This window comes from Clytia hemisphaerica, unplaced genomic scaffold (assembly GCF_902728285.1).
Source record: "Clytia hemisphaerica strain Z4C2 unplaced genomic scaffold, Clytia hemisphaerica genome assembly, whole genome shotgun sequence".
In the NCBI taxonomy this organism is placed as follows: domain Eukaryota; kingdom Metazoa; phylum Cnidaria; class Hydrozoa; order Leptothecata; family Clytiidae; genus Clytia; species Clytia hemisphaerica.
In genome coordinates, this window is record NW_027103587.1 from 799,561 (window position 1) to 826,553 (window position 26,993).

The 26,993-nt window shown below is 36.3% G+C and overlaps 2 protein-coding genes and 1 non-coding gene across 3 annotated transcripts; all 3 read right to left on the reverse strand.

The window, feature by feature from the left end:
* Positions 1 to 1,891: 1,891 nt before the first annotated feature.
* LOC136801417 (forkhead box protein K2-like) lies at positions 1,892 to 12,648 on the reverse strand. The gene is made up of 6 exons (XM_067058054.1): positions 12,231 to 12,648; positions 8,829 to 9,020; positions 5,540 to 5,990; positions 4,851 to 5,038; positions 3,233 to 4,140; positions 1,892 to 2,701 (listed from the first exon to the last, which is right to left on the reverse strand). The coding sequence occupies exons 1-6, from the start codon at positions 12,593 to 12,595 to the stop codon at positions 2,505 to 2,507; spliced, it is 2,301 nt and encodes a 766-aa protein (XP_066914155.1). The 5' UTR covers positions 12,596 to 12,648; the 3' UTR covers positions 1,892 to 2,504.
* Positions 12,649 to 19,711: 7,063 nt separating this feature from the next.
* LOC136801419 (small ribosomal subunit protein uS2-like) lies at positions 19,712 to 26,662 on the reverse strand. The gene is made up of 5 exons (XM_067058055.1): positions 26,508 to 26,662; positions 26,107 to 26,395; positions 25,351 to 25,641; positions 21,076 to 21,318; positions 19,712 to 19,944 (listed from the first exon to the last, which is right to left on the reverse strand). The coding sequence occupies exons 2-5, from the start codon at positions 26,356 to 26,358 to the stop codon at positions 19,780 to 19,782; spliced, it is 951 nt and encodes a 316-aa protein (XP_066914156.1). The 5' UTR covers positions 26,359 to 26,395; positions 26,508 to 26,662; the 3' UTR covers positions 19,712 to 19,779.
* Positions 22,123 to 22,196, reverse strand: LOC136801484 (small nucleolar RNA R38). The gene has a single exon (XR_010845860.1). It is a non-coding gene; the product is annotated as a small nucleolar RNA R38 (small nucleolar RNA).
* Positions 26,663 to 26,993: the final 331 nt, after the last annotated feature.

The following is a 26,993-nucleotide window of genomic DNA, read 5'->3' on the forward strand; positions in this document are numbered from 1 at the left end:
GTTTTGTTGGTTACATCAGTCAGAAAACACATTTTAAACACGGCAATTATGAAAAATTCACTATGGTCAGAGCCCTTAAAAGAGATCATATTTTCAAGAAGTTTAATTTGGCGCATTGCGGAAAAAAGAAATTTTGGCGGGAACTTAATTTGGGGGATTCTGGCCGAATCCGCCAAAATTTCTTCCTTTAAGGTATGTTATGCTCTGGGAAAGGGCGCGTATCTTTTAGTATTAGCATCTGTTAGTTTTGATTGAAAAAGCATAGGCCTACACAAAATGGGGTGGGGGTATCTTCTAAAGTGTCAGCATATTACAGCTCTACTTGCTAGTTTTACTTAGATTCCTTCCTTGTTAGAGGGCGGCAGGCGCTTAATAAAGGAAATACAGTAGACATAACCTGTTCACTGGCTGTTTCGCTGTCAAAACAAAATCATGACTAGTACTTTTTACACAATGTGTTGTGACAATTTGCTTTGGTGAGAAAGCGGACTAAACATTCTGAAAGAGTACCAGTTCTTTTAAACACTACAGGGTAACTGGTTCACAGATTTCCCGTGTGTGTGTCCAAGTGTGTCCGAATTTTAAGTCCGCCATATTGTGCTCTGCTTTAGCTAAGATTTTCGAGTGTTCGAATTCGACCAGAATTGAAAACGAGATGACGGGCTTGTCAGCTTTAAACCTAGACACGCTTCCTATATACGGGTAGCCCGATCCAGTAAAGTAGTTATGAGATCAGTGTTTAGGAGCACTCAAGAGGAAGAACGAAGTATATTTTAATAACGTTACATCAAAAAAGAAAGATTTTGTCTATAAAATAAATTAAAAAGTATCTTATCATAAATATAATATGTTGAATATATATCTGAATTTGTAAATTACTTAAAATTTAGGGGCGTTGGTTTAGTTTGGGGGTATTTCAGTAGGTTAGTGACTACTCAGTAATTGCCTTTCTTTGGAGGGTGCAACTAGTAGGGGGCTGATGCTTTGGCTAAAGGGCTACTTAGACTACACAATATATTGACGAACAATATTCGACAATATGGTTTGCGGACCGTAATGTACGAAGTAAACAACTGGTACTCTATTATAAAAAGGAATTTTTTTCGGTAAACAATCCCCCTATATTGTTAGAATATTGCAAATCAAGCTGACAATATATTGCGGACACCTTTTCAATATATTGCCGGCACTCAGCAATATATCATCAATATATTGCCCGACAATATATTGTGTAGTGTATGTAGCCCTTAACACTTTTAAAAAATTCATGTAGAATCTTTTTTTACAGAGGTAAGTAAAAAGATTTTGCAAAATTATTAACTTGCATGTTTTCACTGAACCATGCAAAAGATAAATGGGTCTGAATTTCATTTTTGGAAGCTATCTAGAGTAAAAAAGACTATGGAACAAGTATATCTCTAAAAATAAAAAGTTGAAAAGTTGAAAAATGTATCTCTGAAAAATTTTAGGTACTTTGAAAGAAATCTATACTTTTAGGAAAATGCAAAAATGGTACAATATATTACTGAAACTAAATAAATTTTTGCGGGAAATGGAATAAATCATCTAAAAAGGAGTAAAGAGTCAAAATAAAGTTACTCTCGCTCAAAAACGGTCCAATTTAGTGAAAAATAAAGCTAATTGGGATCAAATGTCATTCTTGACATTTCTTTTACATCTTAACTTTACACCCTCATCGAGTTAGCAAATGACATCCATTGGTTGAAGGAAATCTAAAGAGCTCATACTCAAAACCTTTTTTCCTTTTTTTACGTTTCTGAAGCGTTGCAGCGTCAACAAATATATAATGTCAAGAAGTGTTGGAAGTTGTATTCACATTGGGTTGAATCTAGCCATAAGTGTAATATTATTGGGAAAAAAGCAACGTTAGTAAAACATATCTCGAAAATCCTTTTCTATACTTTTATATACACACATGAACATTAAAAAGTCTTCTTTTCTTATGCATAACAAAAAAACAAACAAAAGCAAACAACGTCCTTTGCTTGATGTTTTTTATTTCTCAGTCATTTTTAAAATGCTTTTAAACTGTGCTTTTAATCTCGGTTGTTAAAATTGATGTCTCGAAAACCTTTGAGGTTTGAACCAAACATCTCACCACAAACATTACTCAAGTTCTGAATATTTTTGTTGATTTGAAGTCAATGTGGGTTAAATCCATTGAATACCATTTCAACAAACATTTGGGTTTATTTTGAACGGGTAAGATAAAACAGATTGTCCAAATTTCTTCTGCTTGGCTTCAATAAGTTGTTTTTTAAAGGTAACAACAACTCCTCAAGCGAGTTAAAATGAAAATTGTACAGAGCTTATCCTCAAGGGCTTGTTGTTCGATCATTCTTCCGTAATCAAAAGAGCATTGAAAATGTGGGCGAGCTTCACTGAAACAAACAAAAAACAAACAACAACAGGATTGTTCAAAAGACACGGCAGCCGAAAGATGTTGACCATTGTCTTTATCAACGGTATTATCAACAAACAACTCAACCCTCTGCATCCAATTGAAATTTCGTATGAGCCTCTTCGAGCCGAATGTTCTTTTCACTAAACGTTGGTACGGGTTGAATGTCGCCCTCAGTTTTCAACTTTTTGGGCGGTGATGCTTCGTTTAACTGTGGGTAGCTTCTCTTTGCTGCTTGTAATGCTTCCACTGGGTTCTTCAGAAGGTTTGCAACTTGCGCTAAAAAGAAGGTTTGAAATTATAAGGAATATTTACTAAAAAAGTTTTTAAACAAACCAAACAATCTCATGAGTAAACAAGGAAGTATGGCTGGACTTTGAAATATTTGTTTGCCTGACATAAGATTTTGGAGGTGGGTAGGGTGAAAAAATTTTTTATTTTAATTAGTGACAGTTTTGTTTACAATTGAGTAATTTTAAAATGAAAACAAAAGAGCAAGTAGAAGAGATTTCACGATTAAAAGCTTAAGACAGAAACAATAGTAGAGGTCGATTTGAAGAAATGGATTCTTCTTTAAAATGGCAATAAGTCTTTTTTGGTTCTGCAGCTTTTAGGTTGAGTCAGTCGGTCTGGCAAATCAACATTTTCAAAGTCCAGCCTTGCTAACTTTCAAATGAAGATTCATATTGATTTTAAACAAGTGGATATTGTGAATAAGAAAGTGCAAAGAAGAGTCTTATTTTAACGTAGATTTCTACAAAAATGATAAAACGTTTCTGCTCTTTTAAAGAAATGAGAGAAAACACATACCTTTGTCAGTTGGAGTCTGCTTTACATCTCTGGAAGAAAGTATATCAGTGATAGAAGTGAATGGTTTTGCTTCCCTTATGGCACTGAGATCGGTTGTCGGTTGTTTTATCACACTAACAGTTTGTAAAGAAGTTGGTACTAATGTGGCAAGTATATCTGAAGTTGCGGTTGCTAACAATGCACCAGGTGGTGTTGGAAGTTTATTATGTTCTATTGTTTTTGTAGGTTCAGATTTTATAGAGGTCTGTTGTGTAAAAACTATATTTGCGTGCGTATTTAGAACTTGTCCATTTGCAAGAAAAGGTGTAACTGTTTTTATATTTTGTCCGATTTGTTTTAGTTGTTGGTGTGGTAACGATGGGTTAGCTGCGGAACGAAACAAAATGGTAGGTTGAGTAGCTGGAATTCCATTATGATGTATTACTTTCTTATCGAGAGGTTTCAAAGTATTTTGTGGGACCATGAAAGTAGTTTGGCCTGCCGTTGTGGGGGAGCCTGCCTGGATGACTTGTCCGGCCATAGTTTGAGGTACAAGTTTTGCAGAAGTGAAGAAAACGGATTGAGCTCCAGGAGGTCCTGTAACAATCGGTGTAACCCCTTTAAATGTAGTAGTTGTTGTTTTTAGTGTTTGTAGACCAGGCAGAGGACCTCCTGTGATGACATTATGTTCGAAATTATTGACTTGTTGCATTGGTTTTGACGATATTTCGCTTGGGTCGGTTACCAATAGAACACCGTCAGAATTTGCTCTGTGAACTAGACCGGGAATGTTCTTGCCATTCTGTTGGAATGGTTTTTGTTCTTCTTCTGAGAGGCTTTCAGAACGACTGTTTGATTGTGATTGTGGTTGTTGTTTGACAGAGGATGGTTCCATCATAATGCCATGAGTGGGCGATGCGGGTGCAGATCTACAACAGAAAAAGAAAAAGTATGATGGTTAATTTTGAATACAACGCAACCCCATATTGTTAGATTTACAGCAGATTGAATCTAAAAAACTTTGCTTTAAAAATAAATACCACCATGAAATGAGGGTAAGATATAGGTATAGCTCTTGAGCTTTCCGACCTCGTAACTCTGCACGCACCATAACAATGTGATCAAAATCAGTCTCAGTCAGAACCTGGTTATTATTAGTCATAGAAAATAATACCAAGTTTATGTATGTGTGTTATTCTGTGACGGTGGCGGTAAGGTTGACTAGATCCTGACCAGCTGAGGACGACGGTAAATCAGCACTTTTACCTCCCCGATTTTGCGGGTCAGAAGTGTGGTTTATTCCAAATCGCTTCAGTCACTCTACCATCCTCCGTACCATACATAAACTAGCTAATATCAGTCAAGAAAAGAGATAAATTTATTTTCCGATACTCGGAGTTTCGTGCCGTTTCAGGCAGTCTTCAGCCAAATTTTCAGAAAAATCTGACTGAAGACTGCCTGAAACGCTGAAACGGCACAAAACTATCGGAAAATAAATTTGTATATATTCTTGACTGATATACCGCTCTACCAATGGTATAGAGCACTTTCTTGAATCGAAAGTCAGATTTGCAAATAAACTAACTAATATATACAAAAGTAGGAAGAATTTGAGGTGGAGAGTCAAATGAAAACAAACCTTGAGGAAATGTAAGGAGGCCTGAAACAAGGTACTCCACGTTGTCTGCGTTTTCGGAAAGCTTGTTCGATGAGTTTTACTTCACAAGAAGGATCAATCCTCCAAAACGATCCTTTCCCTGGTTCGTCTTGGGAACGAGGGACTTTGAGGAAATATCGATTAAGTGACAAGTTGTGTCGAATAGAATTCTAAAATAAAAAGGTGGATAGAACCATACAATACTTCACTGAGTACTCTTAGGTGCGAAATAAACGGGGGGGGGGCTAATTGCTGGGAAGGGGGTTGGAAATTGTAAACACCAAAAATAAGGTAAATATAGGCCAAAATCAGGCTATTTAGAGCAAAATAAGAAACCTTCTCTTTGACAGCTGAAAAAATTCTTTGAAAATCAATTAGCGGGGAGGAGTCGTTTATTTGGCACCTAAGAGTACATAAAAGCTCAGTAAAATAAACATTTTACTCAAAAATCTAAATGTTACTTATAACCTCAGTTTTTCTTCCCATACAGAACATTTTTCAATATTTTCTGAATTTTAATAAATTCTAAGGCAAAAAACCTTCTTTATATACGTCACTAAAATCTGTCTGGTGGAAAAACTGTGAAAACGATTACAAGTATTTTGAAGTTTTTATGAAGAAGGTCCTGCCAAGAAGAAGAAATAACACATAAAAGTCGAACATCATTTTACCTGCCATCCTTTTTCTCCTATCCTGTAGTAGGGATAATTCTTCATGATGAATTGATAGATACCATTCAACGTTAACTGTTTGTCAACAGCTGATACGATAGCTTGAACAATGAGTTGCGCATAGGAGTATGGTGGTTTTTCAACTGGATTACGCCCTGGTCCCTTTGTCATACTCATATTGAGTGGAGTAGTAGGTGTGGTAGCTTCATCGCTTAATTCTTGATTTTTCTCATAGAATTCTTCCATCCCTTCAGTGTCTTCCTCAACTTCCCCTTCTAAATTTTCCCCATTCTCCTCTTGTTTCTCTTCTTTGATTTCGATTTCGTTACTACTGACAATATCCTCATTTACAACTGACGCAGCAGCAAGAAGCTCAGACGTCAAATTTTGTTGAAAAGCAACATGAGTTGGTGTTCGAGATGAAGGACTCACAGGGCAAGAGTTGGGTACGCTATAAATAGAGTAAAAAATAATAATTAATCATATTTTTAAGACTTGAATTTTGTACACATAAATATCAATTCCACCCAAACAAAGGTGTTTTGTAATACCTTATTACTCAGAAATAAGTAGACACGTAATTATCGGCCTTGAAATCAAAACGCAAAATATTAACACAAAATTTATTTTATTCAAATAAAATGAAAACGCTTCTGTGTTTGAACTTTACATTGAAAATATTCAGGAGAATCAATCAATTTAAAATTTATTTTATTTTTCATGGAAGTCACGGCTAGTTTTAATTAAAAGGGTTTTAATTCATGTTAATTACATGTTTATTTTCGTGTAATAAGGTACAACTCTATTAATCTTTTTGTGGGTGTGATAGCACACCATAATCTCCCATAACCTTTTTCAAGGTACCTATCTATATCACGTTTAGGCAGTGTTCTTTAAAAACTTCTAAGGAAGAAATTATATAAATTTTATTTTAAACCAATTGTGTTGCCATTGATTCAGCAAATCAATTTTCGACACAAAAGCCACAGCCATTAAGTTAGCAAAAATAGAAACTATGAATACTAAAGTATCCAAATAATCAAAGGAATAAAATCAAACATCACACTTCAAAACACACACAGCAGACAGATATCTTCCTTTAGTGTCAACGTGTGTTTTACTTGTCTTTATTATTATACTATTTGACATTTATTGAATACAGAGATTAATAACAAGATTTTGAGAAGAAAAGGTAATTCGATCAAACAAATGGTTGTGACATTTAAATAGTTTTGTGTGAGAAATGAAGTTATGATAATATCATAGTCATACATTTTTGAAATTCCAATCCTCAAAAAATGTCCAATATAGATATAACTTGCAAATATTATTTATGAAATAGAATCTTAGAATCTTCTATATATTAAAGGTTTTGTTTTGATTGAAAGGTCTGATGATGCTGATGTAGTAAAAACAAGTGTGACAAGATTAGAAAAACGAATAAAAAAACATTCCTCGAACAAAGGGACTTTTACTGATACTCTTTTGAATGTTTGAATAGAACATTTTCTATCTTATAATCAAAACATTCGATTGTAAATTTGCTCGAAATCAACTTTGGTATTATTTTGTTTACAAAAGCAATAAAATGTCACATCTCGAAACAACTTTCGATCTTTCACTTGTTTGCAGGATATCGTTGCGTAAAAAAGTAGCTTTAATTTATCTGACTCAGCATCAAGACACTGCCTAAAATAAGCTCCTTTTATTCCCGTAGAAAACCTTTAATACACTAATTCGTTTCGTGTATGTTTACAACATTTTGCAAAAAGTTTTAGAAAATCACGGCGTTGAACCATCATCTTTTCACACCTTAAGCAGATTTTCTACCGTTAGACTAATTTTCGGATGCCGTGATACAATTTTCTATACAGGAAATTCGGGGAGATGGTTAAAATTAACCTTCTTCCCATACATTTTAACTTTTATTTTTCATTTTGAAGAATTCTTATTCAGATGCTCTTTAAAACTTTTTGTTACATTGGCGGCTCCTTTAACATTTTCAAAACTTTTCAAAGTATTTCAAAGTCAACCTCAAATGTCCAGCAGCATATTTCCGGCATCTCAGTAATGCGCACCTTTGTGGAAAAAATCAGTTAAAACTAATGGAAACGGGTTTTCCGGCATTTTTGGCGTGAAAATCAGGCTCTGTCAGTTTTTGCTTGAGCATCACTATTGTGCATCACTGCAAATAAATCTGAAAAACTAATGAGCCAATCCCGAAAAAAGCTTGTAACAGACAAACAAACGAACATTGGTTAATTTAAAGGACCTCTGAGGTAGGTCCAAAATTTTTTGGCCCTTTAATGCTGATTTCAGGAGAAAAGTGAGGGTCTGCAAAAATTTGATCTGGAACTCTGCAGAAATCTCCAATTCTAGTCTTGGTCATGGAAAGATGAGTTTGATAGATAGTTTGCAGAGAGGCATGAACCCTTAGGTTTATTTTATCAGAGGAATGTTAAGATCAAAAAACAGCTTTTCTGATTACTCAAAGTTCAACAATCACTTCTATTGAAAAAACGTTGATTAGGTCATTAAATGAAAATCCAATTTCTACATGATTTGACAATAAAAATGAAAATTTGTTTTTCCTTTTTTGCTGATTACTAGTTCAATTTTTAAAAATAAGGAGCAATTTTTTTACCAATGTATAAGAAATTTTTAACACAAATGATATTAAATTAATTCTTGTAAAACTGTCAGAAATCGAGTAAAATCAAGGTGAAGTTATAATTTTCTTGAGCTCTAGCTTTTCATATAATGGTCTGTTTATTCTTCCATTGTTTTAAAGAAACTGTTTTTTCCATCTCTTTACATTCCTCTGATTTCATTGTCCTCCCTTCTGTAATGAAATCTTACCGCCCCCTTTTTGACAGCCAATCTGTTTCAAGGGAAACTTACTCAATACACCCCCAAAATGATAAAAAAAGAGTACATGGTATCTAGTCACGAGTCATTAATTTCACAATATAACATGAATAAATTCATGTACAAGTCAAAAGACTAACGGACCCTTGAGAATAGCATTTTTGTTTCTTTCATTTTTTTTCAACAAGTTAGAACATTTTATATGTAGCTGACGATAGTACGCATGAAACTTAAAGTACTACAAAAACGAAGTTTTGAATTTTTGTTGCAATTTTATACATAAGTTCAGAAATGAACAGAGAAACTTTTCTTTTTAATACTTAAAGTTTCCTGCTCTTTCAAGCATTCGTCAGTTAGTTAAAAAAAAAATTTTTCAAGATTTTGTGATAATAACAATAATAAAAATAATAATCAAATTTACCTAATTGTTCCTGTGGGAGACGGGGCTGGCGAAGAATTTACTGAATCTGCATTAGGTATAGAGATTCGTAGTGGTATCAATGGTTTCAATCTTGATGTCCGCGGAGGGCTTGGTACTCTCCTGGCAAAGGATTTGTCCACCAATGAACTGAACCAAATTTTCATGTTGGTTGATGGGAAACGAATAAAACATCTAAAGGAAAACACAACAATCAAAGTCTATCAATAGAGGTATTTTTAGAGGTTTGATTTAAAGGGTTGGAAAATTTTCACAATTTTAATAAATGGAGATGGACAGGATAACAGAAAAGATTCCTTCTCGATTATGGCACTGAGTTTGAGTGCTTTTTACTTCTTTTGGATACTTTAACCTGGATAGTTTTAAAATGTTTGCCTTAGTACTGGCTGTAAAATAGGGGGAGGGTGTTTATTTTAAATAAGTGGGTTTGGAAAGTGAGTATGAATGAAACCTTAGATATTTATGTTATTAATTGTATATTTTGCTATTCAAACTAATAGTAGGGGGAAATTTGTAAAATCGCTCGATTTTTTTAGCCAAAGCACTTGTTATACATTTTTGGAAAGCTAAGGGGTAGGGGAATCAAAATAACTTGGGTGCCAATTTTTTTTCGGACACTTTGGTGTGATTTTTGGACAAATATGGCGATCTCAGGCAAAAATCATAGGGTTAAAAATTAATGAAAATTTTAGCTTGAGAAAACGGAGACCTGTTGTATATTTTTGTGGGTATATTTTTGGAAAGCTCTCAAAAAAGTAGGATTAGAGATATATTGCAAGTATAGGTGATTTCAGTACCTAACTCGAGATATTGAGCTTCAAAAAGCGCAAAAACTGGACAAAACAGCTGTTTCTGTCTGGAAAACACTAAAAACTACTATTACTGTTAAATCTCTTTGACAACAAATTTGTTTTGATAGCTCCACCAAGTTTATCAATCATACTTCTTCGTTCCTCACAGACACCCGCGTGTGTTGGTTGGCAGACTATATCATCCACCAGGATGCAAGTGAAATTTTTCAAACTGCGGACCTAGATGGGGGTTCAGTTATTATCTTAAAGTCTAAAGTCTTTTGATTACTTTTATAAAATGTATCAAAAGAAATTTTTAAGCTCGCCCAATGAAATGAGATTTTTTTAGTAGAACTCAAGTTTGCTCTGAACATTTTAATTATCAGTATTGAAGATTCTAGCCTTTCAATATACGAAAATTAAATAAAACGTCGTCCACGACACAAGGTTATGTTCCATTTCATTATCCGTTCAATTTTGTTTTTAAAATTATTTTCTCAAGCCAGAAAATGAAAAGTTCTTTATAAGCACACACAATTTCAGACTCAACTTGTAGACATAAAATCGCTAGAGAATTTTGGAGGAAAGTATCAAGCAATAGAGTTCACCTTAAAGAAAACATTGATCGAAAAATCTTATTATTTGACGAGGGATTGCCAAGTTTACAGGCCTTTTTTTAGTCTAAATTTTTTCTTACACTGATTTCAGAAACAATGAATCTTGGCTCAACTAATTTTTAAAGCTTCAATGATCCAATAAGATTTCACCAATGGATAAAAGAGCTCATTGAAAATGCACGATATAAAAGATTATGAGCATACATACATCGTAACTTTTTTTATCGTAGGGCGAGCTTGGTTGCAATAGCGTACTTCTCCTGTTTCTTTATACCTCCGTGCTTAGGGGCATCCGTACACTGAGACCTAACTTAGGATCCCATAGGGATCTTTGTACGGGGCACCAGTAGGGTTGGGAGCTTTTTTAATAAAGCTCTGTAAATTACACGCTATAAGTATTTGTGAATGACAATTTGTATGCCGTGTCTCATTTTCGCAAGCAGTTAGGCATTGGGTTTGGAAACCAAGGTTGCTTGCATTTGGTGGTTTGAGCCGGGGTCAGAGACCTATTTCACCGGAACGGGCAAATTTCAGAAAAATACTTAGAAAACAGTTAGAAACACTCGAGAAAGACAGAAAATTAGGATAAAAGATAGGAAAGTAGAAAATAGGGGTAAAATAAGACAGGATGTATCCTGGTGGATGATATCGTTTGCCAATCCCGTGTGTTCCACTACGGATTTTTTCATATTTCGATTTAAAAGCCTACTCAGTGCAAAAGAGAAATCGTGCAATTTTTTAATACGCCGTTCATTAACTCAAATCAAATGGTGGCCTGTCTCCCAAACCAAATGACCATTGACATAACCCTGAGTGGCCTTAAATCCGACAGCCCTTCCTAAATTTGACCCCCCAAATAACTGCTATGAAAAAAATTCTACGTTTACAAACTCCCTCTCCAAGTTGAACAATTAAACTATAATGCAAGAACTCTCAACCCAAAACATTTAACAAGATGACTAAAATGTCAAAATTAATGTGATAAAAAAAGTGTGAGTTGTAAAAATAATTACCTGTATTATTCTGTTGCTTGTGTTTAAAATGTTAACAGTTTTGTAATAAAAAATTATGCTTTGTATAAGAAGCAATTAATGTTTTGGTTCAATTGAGTCAGTGTATCAAATCTCTCAGTTTAGTTGACACTTTGGTATCTTCATTGCGTCACAGCGAAAGGTTTGTTTTTATTTAGTTTGTATCTTTGCAAGACCCCATCGGATTTAGACAGGGCTGTCAGATTTAGGACCACTCACGGTAATAGTCCTTTGAGAAAATGCAACAGCCTTTTGAATAACTAATTACTTCAAGCATAAATTTTGTTAATAATAATGTCATTTAATTGATTTGTCGTTTACAACACAGCTTTTACCAAGGGACAAGATAATTCATCCCTGTTAGTACTGGCTGGGGTGAAAGTAATGTATGCTGGAATAATTTATTATTTAATAGAATGTTGCGCTCTCCTAAACGTTTTATAAACCAGACGTCCGCGCTCGATAGGATCGATCATCGGAACGGCTCGATGACGGATCGATATGTGATCGATGGATTACACAACGATCCGGATAGGAGATCGATAGAGGATCGATACTCAAGATTTTTTAAGCTTATGATTAGTTATCGATTATTTATCGATCTATCATTGATCTTTTATCAATCTTATCTTATCGACCTTATCGACTCATACTCGATTTACGATCGATAACAAATCGATTAACGATCGATAACAAATCGATTAACGATCGATGACGAATCGATTAACGATTCATGACGAATCGGTATACTCGATTGAAATACTAGCTCGATAATGGATCAACGAAGGATCGATACTCAAGACTTTTTAATGGCTGAATCTTCCATCGATCTCCCATCCGGATTGTTAAGTAATCCATTGATCACATATCGATCCGTCATCGAGCCGTTCAGATGATCGATCCAATCGAGTGCGGACGTCTGGTATAAAAGAGCAAACAGCTTACTTTTTGTTTAGTTTTACTTTCTCAGATCCTTTCCTATGAAAATGACCATCAACAAATACTCCATTCTTTCCACGGGTTAATAGATAAAATTCAGGAAGTTCGTATCGAATTTCTAAATGTCTTCTTGATATAAAACTAGAATGTCCCATATTTATATCGACATCTCCAAGTTTACTATTTCGTCCAATAGAAATTTTATTTTGACGAACTAAATATTCAAAATCTCTGCCTTCAAGCTTAGCGATAGGTAAAATATTGGAGACTGGACTTTCTTTTTTAATAATGCCATCACTTGCAGGTTGTCCCTGTTGTAGAGCCAGTAAGGTTAGTGCAGGATCTTCGTGTTCTTCAGGTATTTTAGCCATTTTTTACAACCTTTCCCTCCAAAACCTTCTTCAATCAAGAAAACGTGTTTTGGAAAGTAGAATCACTAACGATAGCTTCCAATAGTGGAGATAATGAAACAGCTGGTGAATGACGTAATTTTACATTGACAAAACTAAAGCGAAATTCGAATGTTTATTTATCTCCTTAATGTTAAAACCAGTTTGAATGTAGGGGACTGAAAACAACAACATTGGTCTGTTTATCAACAAACTTTTTGCAGTGCTTGTTGGGAAGGCAAGATAAAAACATTGGAAACCCAAGGTGTTCTTGGTAAATCTCATCGATCTCTCTCCTCATATCATAACACCGCCCAACGCCTACTAAAAGTCGCGCACCCTAAACTCGCAAAGTTCATAATCGCACAGAACCCGCAGCCCGCCGCAACCTCACTCAACAACTCACAAGTAGATTATATGATGGACCAGGTTGACATTACGAGGCCCATGGGCACCGGCGGATCAGTGACTGGAGAGAGACTGATACGCTTGGCGCCCAAAGGTAAATTTTCTGACCGATTAGCTAGACACGCCTAACCCCCCCCCCTCTAGGCCGTGGCCAGTGACCAAAATACGTTTCATTTCACTTTTTTTGAAAATGTCCGTGACCAACTTTTTGATATGTTTGCTAGTCAATTTGAGGGTGCTGGTTTGGAATTTAAATGTTACGAAGCTTGAAAACCCGCAGGTTTTGCGTAATTTGCGATTTTCTTACGTTTCTAACAATCTAAGTTATGGGCGTTTTTGTTGTCAAAAAGTGTTTTAATTTTGCATAAATTATGTATATTGTGGGGAAAATCCCTGTTTTCAATCATTTTTTGACCACAAAAACGCCCATAACTTTTGATCAAGAAAAGTTGAGACTTTGATAATACATTTTTTACTCAGTTTGAAGAGCTCTATCGCGTGGTATAGGTCTTTTTTGATTTTGAAGAGCCCCAAAATCACTTTTCGATAAAAGCCGCATATCTAGTAGGCTGCATGCATCCCCAGATTAGTTTTGATATATCAAAACTTATCAGAGGGGATGTGTGCAGCCTACATATCTAGCCCTTCGGGCTTTACAGATATCTGTGGCACAGCGTCGATATATATATATAGTGACTTTCCACGTGTTTAAGGGCCCACACTCAGTCGCCTTCGGAAAACATAGTGGAGGGGGGAACTGACCGGCGGCTTCCAAATGGGTAGCAGACAGCAGACGGGCGCTGCAGCAGGCGCGGTCTTGCGTGGGAATGGAGAAAATCGCACAAAAACTGAGGGGAATAGAATCGTAAGTTGGCCGAGAACCCGGTTCGGCGTGCCGCGACGGGGGAACTGCACAGGGCAAAGGGGGGTAGGAGGTGAATGCCTCCGATGCTGAAGCTGATTCTTTGGACAGAAAAAAAAAAAAAAAAAAAAAAAAAAAGGAGAGGACGGTCGCACATGCAGTACGCAGGAAACAATTTCGCAGTTTGAGGATGTGTGAAGATTCTTCGGCGGTTTTCCCGTGCTTCGTGGAACAGTCAGGAGACCTGGAGAAGCATTTGGCAGCTTGCTTCTTCGGGAAAGCGTTTGGGGCACCCTGGTTTCGCATTCGAATGAGGGGCTCAGTGACTCTGGGAGTCAGATCTTCGGACATGGGTGTGCTGCGTGCTATCCGTGGGATTTCTGAGGGGACGGATCCATGAGAGGTGCGCGATGGGATGTTGCTGTCGGCGTGTGGCGTCCTTACAGTGGGGAGGGGAGGGGCGTCTCTCTTATCAAAGTGTTTATATCTGGGGATGTTGTTTTCGGCGGTGATGTCTAAGTCTGGAGGCGATGCATGGTTTCCATGGTGCTCAACTTTGAGATCTAGTTCTTTAGGGTAAATCTGTTTGTAGCAATTATGAAACTATATATAGATCTCAGAGTTGAGCACCATGGAAGCCATGCATCGTTTTTGGATTTGGATATCACCGTTGAAAACAGTGTTTTTGGGTATGGGCTTTTTGATAAGAGAGATGCCTTTCCCTTCTTCATTGTAAGGATGCCACATGCCGGCAGTGACATCCCATCGTGCATTTTTTATGGATCCGTCTTTTCGGGAATTTTGCGGATAGCACGTGGCACACTCATGTTTGAGGATCTGACTCCTAGAGTCGCTGGGCTTTTCATTCGAATGCGAAACCAGGGTGCTTCGGGCGCTTTCTTGGGGAAGCAAGTTGTCGGGTGTTTTTCCGGGTTTCCTGACTGTTTTGTGGGGTGTGGGGGGGGGGGGAAAACCGTCGAAGAATTTTTGCATATTTTCGGGTTGTGGAATTGTTTCTTGTGTATTGTATGTGTGATTGTTTTTTTTTTTTTTTTTTTTCTGTCTGGGGAGTTGGCATTGGCATCGGAGGTATTCGTTTCCTACTTTTCTTTGCCCTGTGCAGTTCTCCCGTCGCGGCGCGCCGAACCGGGTTCTCGGCCAACTTACGATTCTATTCTTTTCGGTTTTTGTGTGATTTTTTCTATTTTTGTGTGGGATTGTGTTTGTTGTGGTGTCTGTTTGTTGTCTGTTGTTTATTTGGAGGCTGCTGGTCAGTTCCTTTTTCTGCTATGTTTTCCGAGGGCGACTGAGTGTGGGCCCTTAAACACGTGGAAAGTCACTATGCCAGTCACAAGTCTGGGACTTCGGGTTTTGTTTTGTTTATGTATCCTTTTTTTTTTTTTTTTTTTTTTTTTTTTTTTAATTTATTTGATGTGTTTGCTTTTGTATTTTTCCCCATTTTGTATGTATTTTGATGAACTTACGGAAGTTTTTTGCAATTCATTGTTTCTCCACTATTACTTTTCTTCTATCTTCATTTGGATTAGGTTTTTCTTTCACATACCACTATTTAAATTCCCTTTAACTTTTTGCTAAATTACCCTCTGTTTCGGAATGATTAAAAAATAAAAAATACCAAAAAAATCGTAAATACACACAATTAACAAAAATATTCTTAACTTTTTTCGTTTTTATCAGTTTGAGTTATTTATATATCAATACTTTTCTTTTTCTAAAATGACAGATATTACATATCTTCACTATATATATATGATTTCGACCTATGCTTTTCACGGTAGAAATATGTCTGTGACCAATTATCCACTCCGCTACTGGGACAATCAGGAATTGAAGCTATGATGAAACTTGTTACAACAATCAAATCAGGAATCAACTTGGTGGAAGACCAAAACAAAATCAGAACAATGGTGTAATTATAAACTGTCGAACGTGCTAACCGCACTGGCTCAACTTCAGTATCTTTGAAATCATTCGTAGGCCCAATTGTAAACTTAATGGCTTAAAAGAAAAATTATAGCATTTTGGGTTTTTGCCTCGTTTTGGCGAAAAACTCGTCCCCAGGCCCCAAAAATCAAAATTTTGAAAAAATGAAAAAAACACACCCAGGGATTTGCCCAAGCAAAAAGTGTACAAAATTTGAGCCCAATCAGACCATTTTTGAAATCTCCAGCCTGCCCCAAAGTTTTAGCCTCGTTTTGGCGAAAAACTCGTCCCCGGGCCCCAAAAATTAAAATTTTGAAAAAATGAAAAAAAACCCCAGGGATTTGCCCAAGGATCAAGTGTGCAAAATTTCAGCCCAATCGGACATCGGACCAAGCGGACTCCAGCCTGCCCCAAAGTTTTATGGTGACACACATTCTCAGATTCTAGCTCAACTGGAGTTGAGAACAAGGAAAAAGACTTTGTACAAGACTTGAAAAAGGTTTTTGGGGGTCGGCAAGTGAAAGGAGGGCTAAGTTCACATTAATTAGCCACATTCCGCGGACGCGGTCGAATTGGCGTGTAGGGATAAATTTTTCAAAATGGTAGATTTCACTTTCGTTTTCAGTTAGGCGGCCTATGGATCTGAGCAAATCTGAGACTATAAGACTGGAAAAATAAACAGATTTAGCAAAGAAGAAGCTGAGGAATCAGGGGCGGATCTAGGATTTTGAGGGTACCATGCAAAAACTGAACCTTTTTATCAGGTTTACATTAAATTTTAGTCAGAATTAGTATGAAAAGTGTGTCCTTTGCTTTCTCTCATAAAAACCATTAATTTTCAGTACAGTAATTTAAACAAAATCGTTTTTTTTCTCTGTATAATAATAACAAGACCAAATAAAAGAGAAACCATATAAATATTTAATGAAAAGCAAACAGCAAAAGAGCAAAAAAAATTTGAGAGTTTTATCTATTTATACTGTACTTTGTAATAACAAGAAAAGTGTGTAAAGAGGGCAGTATAGAGTGATGAGAAAGATCTTCTTTCAAATTTGTTTTTTTTAATATTTGAAGTCATAAAATATTTTCCATAAATTACATTTTAAAGATAATACATATATACCTACAAATATATTACAAACAATCCCACCAGACCAAATAGAAATTCTTGTTGATACAAAAAATTATTTTGTCTGTTTTGAAATTTATTTTGCAATCTTGAATTCCAAGAGTTCCAAGAGTTCCATACAAAAAAATGTCATTTAACTGTAAATCCCATGTTGTAATTTGATAAGTGTCCATAGGCTCAATCTCGTTGTCTCAGTCCACAGTGGGATTGAATTGTATGCAAAGTTTTACAACTACGCAAATGAAAATAATATAATACACATCCTGAATTCAAAAACTAGGGGTGGAGAATTCATACCGTGATTGACTGATTGACTGCAATAATCTTGAGGACCCTCATATTGTTTGTAGATGTAATTTTTTTATGAACTTCAGAATTCAGTTCTATAAAAACATCCATTATTGGCATTAATTTTCAAGCCAGCACATAAATAATGTCTTCTGCAACCTCATCCTTGAAGCATGACCTTTGATGTGTTTGTATCCTTCGTGTATCCTATTTGCTATTAAACATCGAGCTGTCAGTAAAGTGTTCAACAAAGCCAAGACCAAAACCAAAACAAAGCTAAGTGAGCAACTATCAAAGAAATCTCCTGATGGTCAACCTCCTGGTTGTTGTTGGGGTTTCGATTGTGTGTGTACTGCTTGCTCATTTTCTCCATAGCATTGTTATTCTTGAAACTGATAGAATTCCAGATAAAAAACCCAACGCTTCTTTACTCGTTCGTACTTAATTTTCTTGATCAGTTTGTATTGGGATTCAGGAACTATAACATCTGGTAAATCATTAGAAGATGATCTGAAACAAACTCCAATGGTCAAACATATGACACCAAATTTCCAAATCCTTCTGTTTTGAAAAGTCTTTTGTACTGTTTTCACAATTCAGGATCCTTTGACAAACGATGGAATTTAATAGGGCTACCATTTTACAGTCTTTCACAAAAACACAAGCTGGAACTGCAGTTACTTTTCATTGTGGGTTGTGAAAACAACTCCAATCTGCTAAAAATTTCAGTCTTCTCTAACTTTTCCTCTCAATCTTGCCTTGTTTTGGTTTGGAATTTTCGCAAGATGGCGCATATCATCGAAAAAGTCCCTACAGCTAGTTACCAGGCCCTTTTACGGAATGTGGCTAATGTCGATGAATCAGACACCATTCCACATATCTGCACCGAGAAAAGTTCCAATTCCGTTACTGTAACCACTGTGAATGGAGATTGATGGTATGCTGCAGATGGGAGTTTGTAAGATCGCTCGATTTTTTTAGTCAAAGCACTTGTTATACATTTTTGGAAAGCTAATGGGTAGGGGAATCAAAACAACTTGGTTGCCATTTTTTTTTCGGACACTTTGGTGTGACTTTCGGACAAATACGACGGTCTCACTCAGGCAAAAATCATACATAGGGTGAAAAATTGATGAAAATTTTAGCTTGAGAAAACGTAGACGATGTTATCGTCCGTTACAGTCACTGACCTTTATATACCCTGGACAAAGCTTCTCAATCCCAGCCAAGCAAAATCTTTGATCGGAGTTTTTTGAAAGTTGGTACCCTAATGTCGGCACTACTCGATAGCGGTGTAAATGCATCGAGAGCGCTAGGTCTACTTTTCCTCAAATTCTTTTGATGATGTAGCGGCGTTAGACGTTAATTTTTAACATTGCAATGGCTTCTCCTTGGGTACCAATTCTAAAAAAACTCCAATCAAAGATGGCAGATATTGTTTGGTCCAGGGTTATATAAAGGTCAGTGGTTACAGTGATAGTAGAGGCGGGAAAAAATGGCGGTATGGCGTTATGGCGGTATACGGTAAAAAATCGGCGGGAGAGTTTCGAAGAAACTGGCAACTCTACCGACTGTTAACTCTTTTCGGCAAAAAAAAACCCGTTTGCGAATTTCTTCGGCTTTGGGCTTTTTTCTTAGATAGTGATTCGTCTTAGACTATAACATAGTCTAGAGAAAACGGAGACCTGTTGTTTATTTTTGGAAAGCTCTCAAAAAATTAAGATTAGTAATATATTGCGAGTATAGGTGATTTCCCTCCAGTGAACATAAAATATTATTACGAAAACGTTTGAAAATTCGTTAAAAAAGTCTATCGGCCAAAATTGACATTTTAAATTTTTGCCTGTCGAAGGTTAGAGCTTGGGGTAGCGCAGCCAGCCCAGTACCACATTACAAGCAAAATTTAAAAATATCAATTTTGGCACACTTTTTCGTAATAATATTTTATGTTCACTGGAAGGGCTTCTTTCCAAAAATCCAAAAATTTTCGAATTTTGACAAATTTTTATTTTTCGATGACGTCATTTTGCTTTATTTCTTCAATATCTCCTAATATATTCATTTTCAGATATAGGTTGTTGTGACCTTTTTCTTTATCAGTTTTTCATGCTCTTTCGAATGGAACAATAATTTTTCAATTTTGACTTTTTATTTTGGTTGCCATAGCAATGACGTCAGTTTCCATGGCACCTCTCAAATTTTGATCTTCTATATTCAAGGAACAATGCTCAATCATAAAATCCCTTTGCACAAGCCACTGCACACGGGAAGACATAGTGGCCTCTACTACAAGGAGTGCTCTCAAAAATTGTTCATCCTAAGGTATTTTAGCTATTTCCTAATAAGCCTAAACGACTGATGCAGAGTGCACTGGCTAACCCTGTTCGGGATTCTAGAAGAATACTGAACCAGGGGACAAGAAATGTCACCCCTTTTGAGTTAATATTAAAGTAATCAGATAAGATGGTTTCGGTTTTTTCGATTTCTTGTATTTCGAAAAATGAACGACAATACAGACTTTTCATGGAATCAAAATCACGCCCAATCTCCTTCAGTGGTCGAAGCACCCCAGTCAGCTGTGGTAGTAGTGTTGGTAGTATCAGCTTCCCATCCAGCTGATTTATAGTTGGAGGCTCCCCAATCGTCTTCTTTAACTGCAGAAAATCCTTCAACTTTTCCAGTGACTGGTTCTGAAGCCCACTAAAATGTAATAGAAAGAATCATGTCTTAAAACGCAAACAAAATGTTTTGAGAATTGTCCCCCAGAATAATTTCAAAGTCTAGTTAATAGTCGAACGTGCGCAACGCACTGGGCTCAACTTCAGTGGCTTCAAATTATTCATAGGCCCAATTGTAGACCCCCAGATATTTACCCAATGAACAAGTGTGCCAAATTTCAACCAAATCCGACCATTTTGGAGGCCTGTAGGCTGCTTCAAAGCTTTAGCCTCGTTTTGGCAAAAAACTCGTCCCCAGGCCCCAAAAATCTAAATTTTTGAAAAATGCAAAAAGCACCCCCAGATATTCACCCAAGGAACAAGTGTGAAAAATTTTAGCCAAATCGAACAATTTTTGAAGTCTCCAGGCTGCCCCAAAGTTTTAGACTCGTTTTGGCGAAAAACTCGTCCCCAGGCTCCAAAAATCAAAATTTTCAAAAAATGAAAAAAAACACCACCAGATATTCACCCAAGGAACAAGTGTGCAAAATTTCAGCCAGATCGAACAATTTTTGAAGTCTCCAGGCTGCCCCAAAATTTTAGCCGCGTTTTGGCGAAAAACTCGTCCCCAGGCCCCAAAAATCAGAATTTTTGAAAAATGAAAAAAAAACACCCAGATATTCACCCAAGGAACAAGTGTGCAAAATTTCAGCCAAATCGAACAATTTTTGAAGTCTCCAGGCTGCCCCAAAGTTTTAGCCTCGTTTTGGCGAAAACTCGTCCCTAGGCCCCAAAAATCAAAAATTTTGAAAAATTAAAAAAACACCCCCAGATATTCACCCAAGGAACAAGTGTGCCAAATTTCAGCCAAATCGAACAATTTTTGAAGTCTCCAGGCTGCCCCAAAGTTTTGGGACATACACACACACAGACAGACACACACACACACATTCTCAGATTCTAACTCAACTGAAGTTGAGAACAGTCAATTTTTTAAGCAAAGCTTCCACTCTATTGGTCAAAAGAAAAACAAAACAATTCCATTGACTTTTAACACCACTTCATTCTATGATGTAATTTTTCTGACAAAAAAGAATTAAAGCCAAACGGTGCAATCACAGAGCACACAAGTGGATACTGGCCCTTAGACCTAATGAAAAGTAGCTTCACTTACATCAGTAGTGGTTGTTGCTGGTTGTTCTCCCCAGTCAGTGCTTCCACCAACTTGCTCGGTAGCTGCTGGTGCTGAAACCCAGTCAGATGAGGTCGTCTGTGGATAAGTTTCTTCTGGTTTGGCAGCAGCAAGAGCAGCAGCTTGTTCTTCCTTTTCAATATCTTCTGGTTCACGGTAGAAGTATAAATCAGGCATAACGTCCCAAGGAGTTTTGCGAGAGATGATTCCACGCAAGAATAAGACCTGCAAAGCAGAAAATTTATTTATTGAGTGGATACAAACAGTTTCTTTGATTTTTGTATGAAAAAGTATTGGGAAACTTTTGAACAAACTTCATAAGCAGCCTCTGAAACTTTCATCATTCAATTTGTAGGTTTCAGAAAGGGATCAGAAATAATCACTAGTTTGTCAAGTTCAAAAAAAGAAAAGGAAAAAAGAAAAAAAGACAAATGGATGAACAAACAGAATTTCATTCTATGCATTTGAATGTAAGCATCTCAGTCTGACGTGCGTTTTCAACATTTTGTTTTATGACAGGGATAACTTTGATCATCACTGATGCTCCGCATCCAATTTGTCAGTTTCAAAAGAGACAGAAATGTCAGTATATCATCTAGCTCCATACAATTTTGAGAACGATGATAAACTCTGGGTTGAGCTTTTTTCAAAGCCATACTCTTAACATAATTTGGAAATCTAGCATCTCAGTCTGACGTGCGTTCTCAACACTTAGTCTTATGACAGGGATAACTTTGATCATCACTGATGCTTCTTTACACACAGACCATTTTTCATGCCTGTTATCAGACGTTGCTCATTTTGAAATTACTAAAATATTGGTATAAACAGCCTTTTTAGTGAAAAAACACTGGAAAAAGGACCTTTAGGGCCACCAACGGACACTGCCTTATCTTTCTAAAATATGGCCTGATACACCTTCATTATTCAGTCCGTAAGTTTCAAAAGGGAAACGGAAGTAATCACCAGTTTGTCAGAGATCTGTGGAGGTGATGCAAGAAATAGATGACAAAATATATTTGGCAAATCTAGCATCTCAGTCTGATGTGTGTTCTCAACATTTTGTCTTTAGACAGGGATAACTTTGATCATCACTGATGCTTAAGCAGGGGGGGAGGTCTGTACTAAAATCCAAGACATTTATGAGTACTAAAAGGTTTTTTGATGATTTTTGAATTATAGTACACATGTACTAAAATTTTGACATTTTAGCATAGTGACCACCTAAATTAGGCTTATTTTGGCGTACGGTTTAGAGAGTGGTGGTTTTTGGACTTTCAACAAAATGCTGGTTATTTAAGCTGTCAATGAACATGATCTATCTCTCTATTCTAGATAAAGACTCAGAAACAGTCAAGACACTTCTGCTCTGCTCTACTATAGTTATTGCAAAGATTTATTGGTTATTTTTCACCTCTAATTTACAGCTTGCTGCATTTCTTTTCTATTCAGTTATCCATGGTTTTTCGCAAAAACAAGGCATTCAACTTCGAAAACATTTTTTATTCCATAGTATATAAAATCAGAACATTAAATACACCCCTGTTTCACAGCCCCGGTGGGACCTTTTTCCTCAGTGGGGATAAAAATACCTACTAAAATGCTAATGGGATAGAAATTCTATTGTTCCAAGGTTAAAAGACCCAGTGGGGGTGGTTTTGGAGTGCAATTTTTTTAACATGAAATTTCGAGTGGGGATAAAATCAAAGTCATTTTCCCTGTGGGGCTGAAATTCAAGGGTATTTTTCCACCGAGGACGAAATTTTTGCTTAATTTGTGACACAGGGTTGTTTAAATCTTACATAGAAAGTTTTTTTCATTTTGTCTAAAATGCTTGGTCAATAAGGCAATTACTTTTTATTTTCTGGTTTACGGAATCGCCGACGTTTTTTTTGCAAAAATAAAATAAAAATAAAATTGGATTTTACAAATATTTTATTTATGCTCCTCCGACCTTGTACTGAACAGCCATAAAAGAAAACTTTAGAACACATTTGTACTAAAAGGGCAAAAAGGGTCAGTGTCCAGGCCTTTAATAACTAAAACACAATTTTCCTACTAAAAACGTTCTTTAATGTATGTAAGTTTTCTCAAAACATATTTTTTTTTAATTTTTTCCAACATCAAAGTTTGAAAAGAGCAAATTTTATTTTTTTTTTTTTCATCCCATCCTCCCCCCCTAGGTCCCCCCTTAATCCAAAGAAAATCAGCATCATCCCCCAAAATGTACTGTATTTACCCCCCTAAATCCCCCAGGCAAAAAAAAAAGTAATTGTCTAACAGTTAAATTTCCTAAAATTTGGTGATTTTTAGTACTCATGTACTAAAATTTTTCTTAAATTTCTTGAAGACCCCACCTAATTTGGGATTTTAGTACACATGGTACATGGTACTTACACAAGGCCTTTTTTGTAATACCACCACGTCACTAAAAGTCATGTCTGAAATTTTAGTACAAACCCCCCTGGCTTAAGCTTTGTTATTGTTTCAGCATGTTCAATTGAGAATATCTGGAAAAAACTATTTGATACGCGTAAGTCAAGATGACATCACCTTTCTTAAGGGAAACACCAAAAAAAAGCCAGATTTTGACCTCCTTGTTTCTATTTTTATTAACATAGAGGGGTCAAATCCTGTTTTTTTTTCGGATGTTTCCACTAAAAAATGACTTAAGCATATCAAGAATTCCATTATCCAGCTTGGTCTTGTCTAATTAAACAGAAAATTTGAGAGAAGGTTGTTATCACTACGAAAGAAAGCTTGCAAAACCATTGCAGTCTTAAAACTAACAATTAAAGCAAAACCGCGAAGAATAAACATAGGTTGGATAAGAATTTAAAGGTTTTCATTTTACATAAGTTTCATATCAGGACAGTGTCAGCCTATTGGTCCATAAACTGACCATTAGAACACTTAAATCTTGCTCCACTTAGTTGCTAAACCTGTCCCAAGAAAAAAGTTAATTGAAAGGCCGACTTGAAAACATTTTAGAAAATCTTCTAAAAAGAGGCCATCCATCTGAAATTGAAAAAGTCAATTCAACTTCATAAGCAGCCTCTGAAACTTTCATCATTCAATTTGTAGGTTTCAGGGGAATCAGAAATAATCAAGAGTTGAACAATTCAATAACATAACTATTTTGACATGTCTTTGTTCTCAATTCAAATTTGACAACACCTCAGAGTTTTACCCTCAACATTCATTTTATGACAGGGATAACTAAATTCTTCATTGGTAATTTTTGAGACAATTTACATAACTCATTTGTTTTGTTCAACAAATTTGCCTTTGTTTCACATTCAATTACCAATTGACAACACATTAGATTTTTACCCTCAACATTCATTTATGCACAGACAAAATTGGATAACTGATAAATTCTTCATTAGAGTTCATTAATTTTTAGCAGACAATTTCAAGCAAACAAATGGTTTAGATAGGCTTTTCCAGGAACAAAAAAGTAGGAGAGCGACAAAATACACATATTAAGCATTTTTAGCGCACATGATTTCGTACCAAGTGCCCTAAGTAACAAAGGCAATATGTACTTTCAACCTTGACCCTTGGAAAAATACAATAAAGTCGACTTTTATAAGAATTATTTTGGATGAATATTCCATAAACTGACCATTAGAACACTTAAAACTATCAACCAACATTTATAAACAGCATTGTATATCCCAAGCTTAACTTACGTTTTACGCCTGAGATATTATAATCATCTTCCACAGTAAAACATAAAAAGCAGATAATACGACCCAGGGGCACACCGAGGTTGACATATCTGTACATATTCTTGTAAAAAAGTGTGTGTATCCCACCCCCTGCTTATCTGCTAAATTTATAATATCAGGATATGTCAAACTGCCAAAAACTGTTTTTTTACCTAGGGTCAGCTTTCATTGCATTTGGGATACAAGATTGCACACATCTTACTAAGCATGTTTAAAATTAAGGTAAATAAGGATAGGTAGGCCTGACAGATTTTTCTGAAATAATAACTGGTGACATTTCAGTCTGACGTGCGTTTTCAACACTTTGTCTTATGCCAGGGATAACTTAGATCATCATTAATGTCACCAGGTTCAGAAAGAGAAGATCCTGAACACTAAATATTTTTTTACAAATGAAAGCCTCTAAGATTGCCCAGAAGCCACATACCAAGCTTTTTTGTTTATGTATCAAAATAAAAATATTATTTTTTAGATTTAGTAATGTAGCCATAGTTGGATAGAAAAGAACTGAAAATTTATATACCTCTCTTGCAAGCATCCACCACATGGTGCCAATAGCTTGCACACCACGGTTGTTACATGGGATAGCAATATCAACAAATCGTGAAGGTGAGTCAGTGTTGCAAAGCGCAATGACTGGAATGTTGACATAAGATGATTCAGTGATGGATTGATGGTCAAATTGGGGATCTGTCACAACCAAAAGTCGTGGTTCACGGAAAGCTTTCTGGATTTGATTGGTGAATGTTCCTGGTGTGAAACGTCCAGCGATTGGAGTAGCTCCAGTATGGTGAGCAAATTTCAAAACAGCTCTCTAGAATAAAAGTGAATTGACAATTTTATCCTCACTAATAAGTTTGCAACCTTGTTTTGAGGAATTTAAGTTATTTGACTGTTTAACAAAGGGCTAGTCAACAGGAAGATTTATGTACCCATGGTCAAAAAAATTTCCTAAAATTTTTTCAGTATAATGTTAAGGCGGGCATCACAAATAATATTTTTTCGCCTCGGCCGACCGACTGATGTTTTTTCTAGTTTTCCGACTCTTTTGACCGACTGACTGACTTGTTTTTTAGACCTAAAAACGACGCGAACACAAGTTATTTGTGATGCCCGCCTAAGTTAAATAGAATTCTCTTGACTTCATAAGCAGCCTCTGAAACTTTCATCATACAATTTGTAGGTTTCAGCAGGAAAATCAGAAATAATCATAAGTCAGTAGAGAGCAATGATTACCAAAAAAACATGTTATATATGTGAAACATTGAAAAATACTAACTGTTCCATAAGGTCTTGATGAAAGGACACAGACATCAGCTGGATTTTCGATTCCTGCAATGACGCGAGCAGCAAGGACAAGTTTCTCCCATGTCTTTCTCAAGTTAATAATATGGATACCATCAGCTTTCCTTTTGTAAACATAACTTTCTAAGTGACGGTCAACATTTTGAGCTCCCAAGTGAGCACCACTAGCAAGAAATTTAGTGACGTCTTCCTCTTTGAGTTGGAGAGCTTCGATTCCCTCAGACATTATGCGAAGTTGCTCAAAATATGTAACGACGAACAACCTGAAATACCAGACATTTCAATGTTGAATGACTTACCAAAGTTGGGGCGAAATAACTTCATTCTGAGATTGAGTAAACTCGAAAAACAGATATAAAATGGAGCTCTACTTACAGTGTAGGCAAACGCCAAGTGAGGCTGAAAAAGGACGTAATAATTCACGTGCACGTATTTGTACTCGCAAAGGATCCTGGGGGTCGTATTCCGGTTATTCGACCTCCCGGTCTTATGGAAGCCCAAATGCACAAAAATATTGCAAACTTAGGTTTTTTTTTTTTTTTTTTTTTTTTTTTTAATAATTATACCACTCCACCTTGGTGGGCAAAAACTATATACAAAATATAAAATTTCTGCGAGTACTTTCGGTAGGAGTCTGCTAAATGACGTGCCCTACGTGCCCACGTGCCCTCATTTTTTTGACGTGCCTTCGTGCCCTACGTGCCTTACGTGCCTTCGTGCTCGCGTGCCTTACGTGCCCAACGTGCCTACGTGCTCGCGTGCCCTCCGAAATTTTACGTGCCCGACGTGCTTACGTGCTTACGTGCTTGCGTGCCCAAAGTTTTGACGTGCCTCAATTTTGACGTTGCCTCGATTTTTGAC

Coding starts and splice junctions, on each gene's coding strand:
- LOC136801417 (XM_067058054.1), bottom strand. CDS start 12,595: ATGGCTAAAATACCTGAAGAACACGAAGATCCTGCACTAACCTTACTG. Junction 5,991..8,828: donor TCTCCCACAGGAACAATTAG/GTAAATTTGATT, acceptor CTCTATTTATAG/CGTACCCAACTCTTGCCCTG. Junction 5,039..5,539: donor TAGGAGAAAAAGGATGGCAG/GTAAAATGATGT, acceptor TTTTTATTTTAG/AATTCTATTCGACACAACTT.
- LOC136801419 (XM_067058055.1), bottom strand. CDS start 26,358: ATGTCTGAGGGAATCGAAGCTCTCCAACTCAAAGAGGAAGACGTCACT. Junction 25,642..26,106: donor CATCAAGACCTTATGGAACA/GTTAGTATTTTT, acceptor CTTTTATTCTAG/AGAGCTGTTTTGAAATTTGC. Junction 21,319..25,350: donor GGTGGATGCTTGCAAGAGAG/GTATATAAATTT, acceptor TCTGCTTTGCAG/GTCTTATTCTTGCGTGGAAT.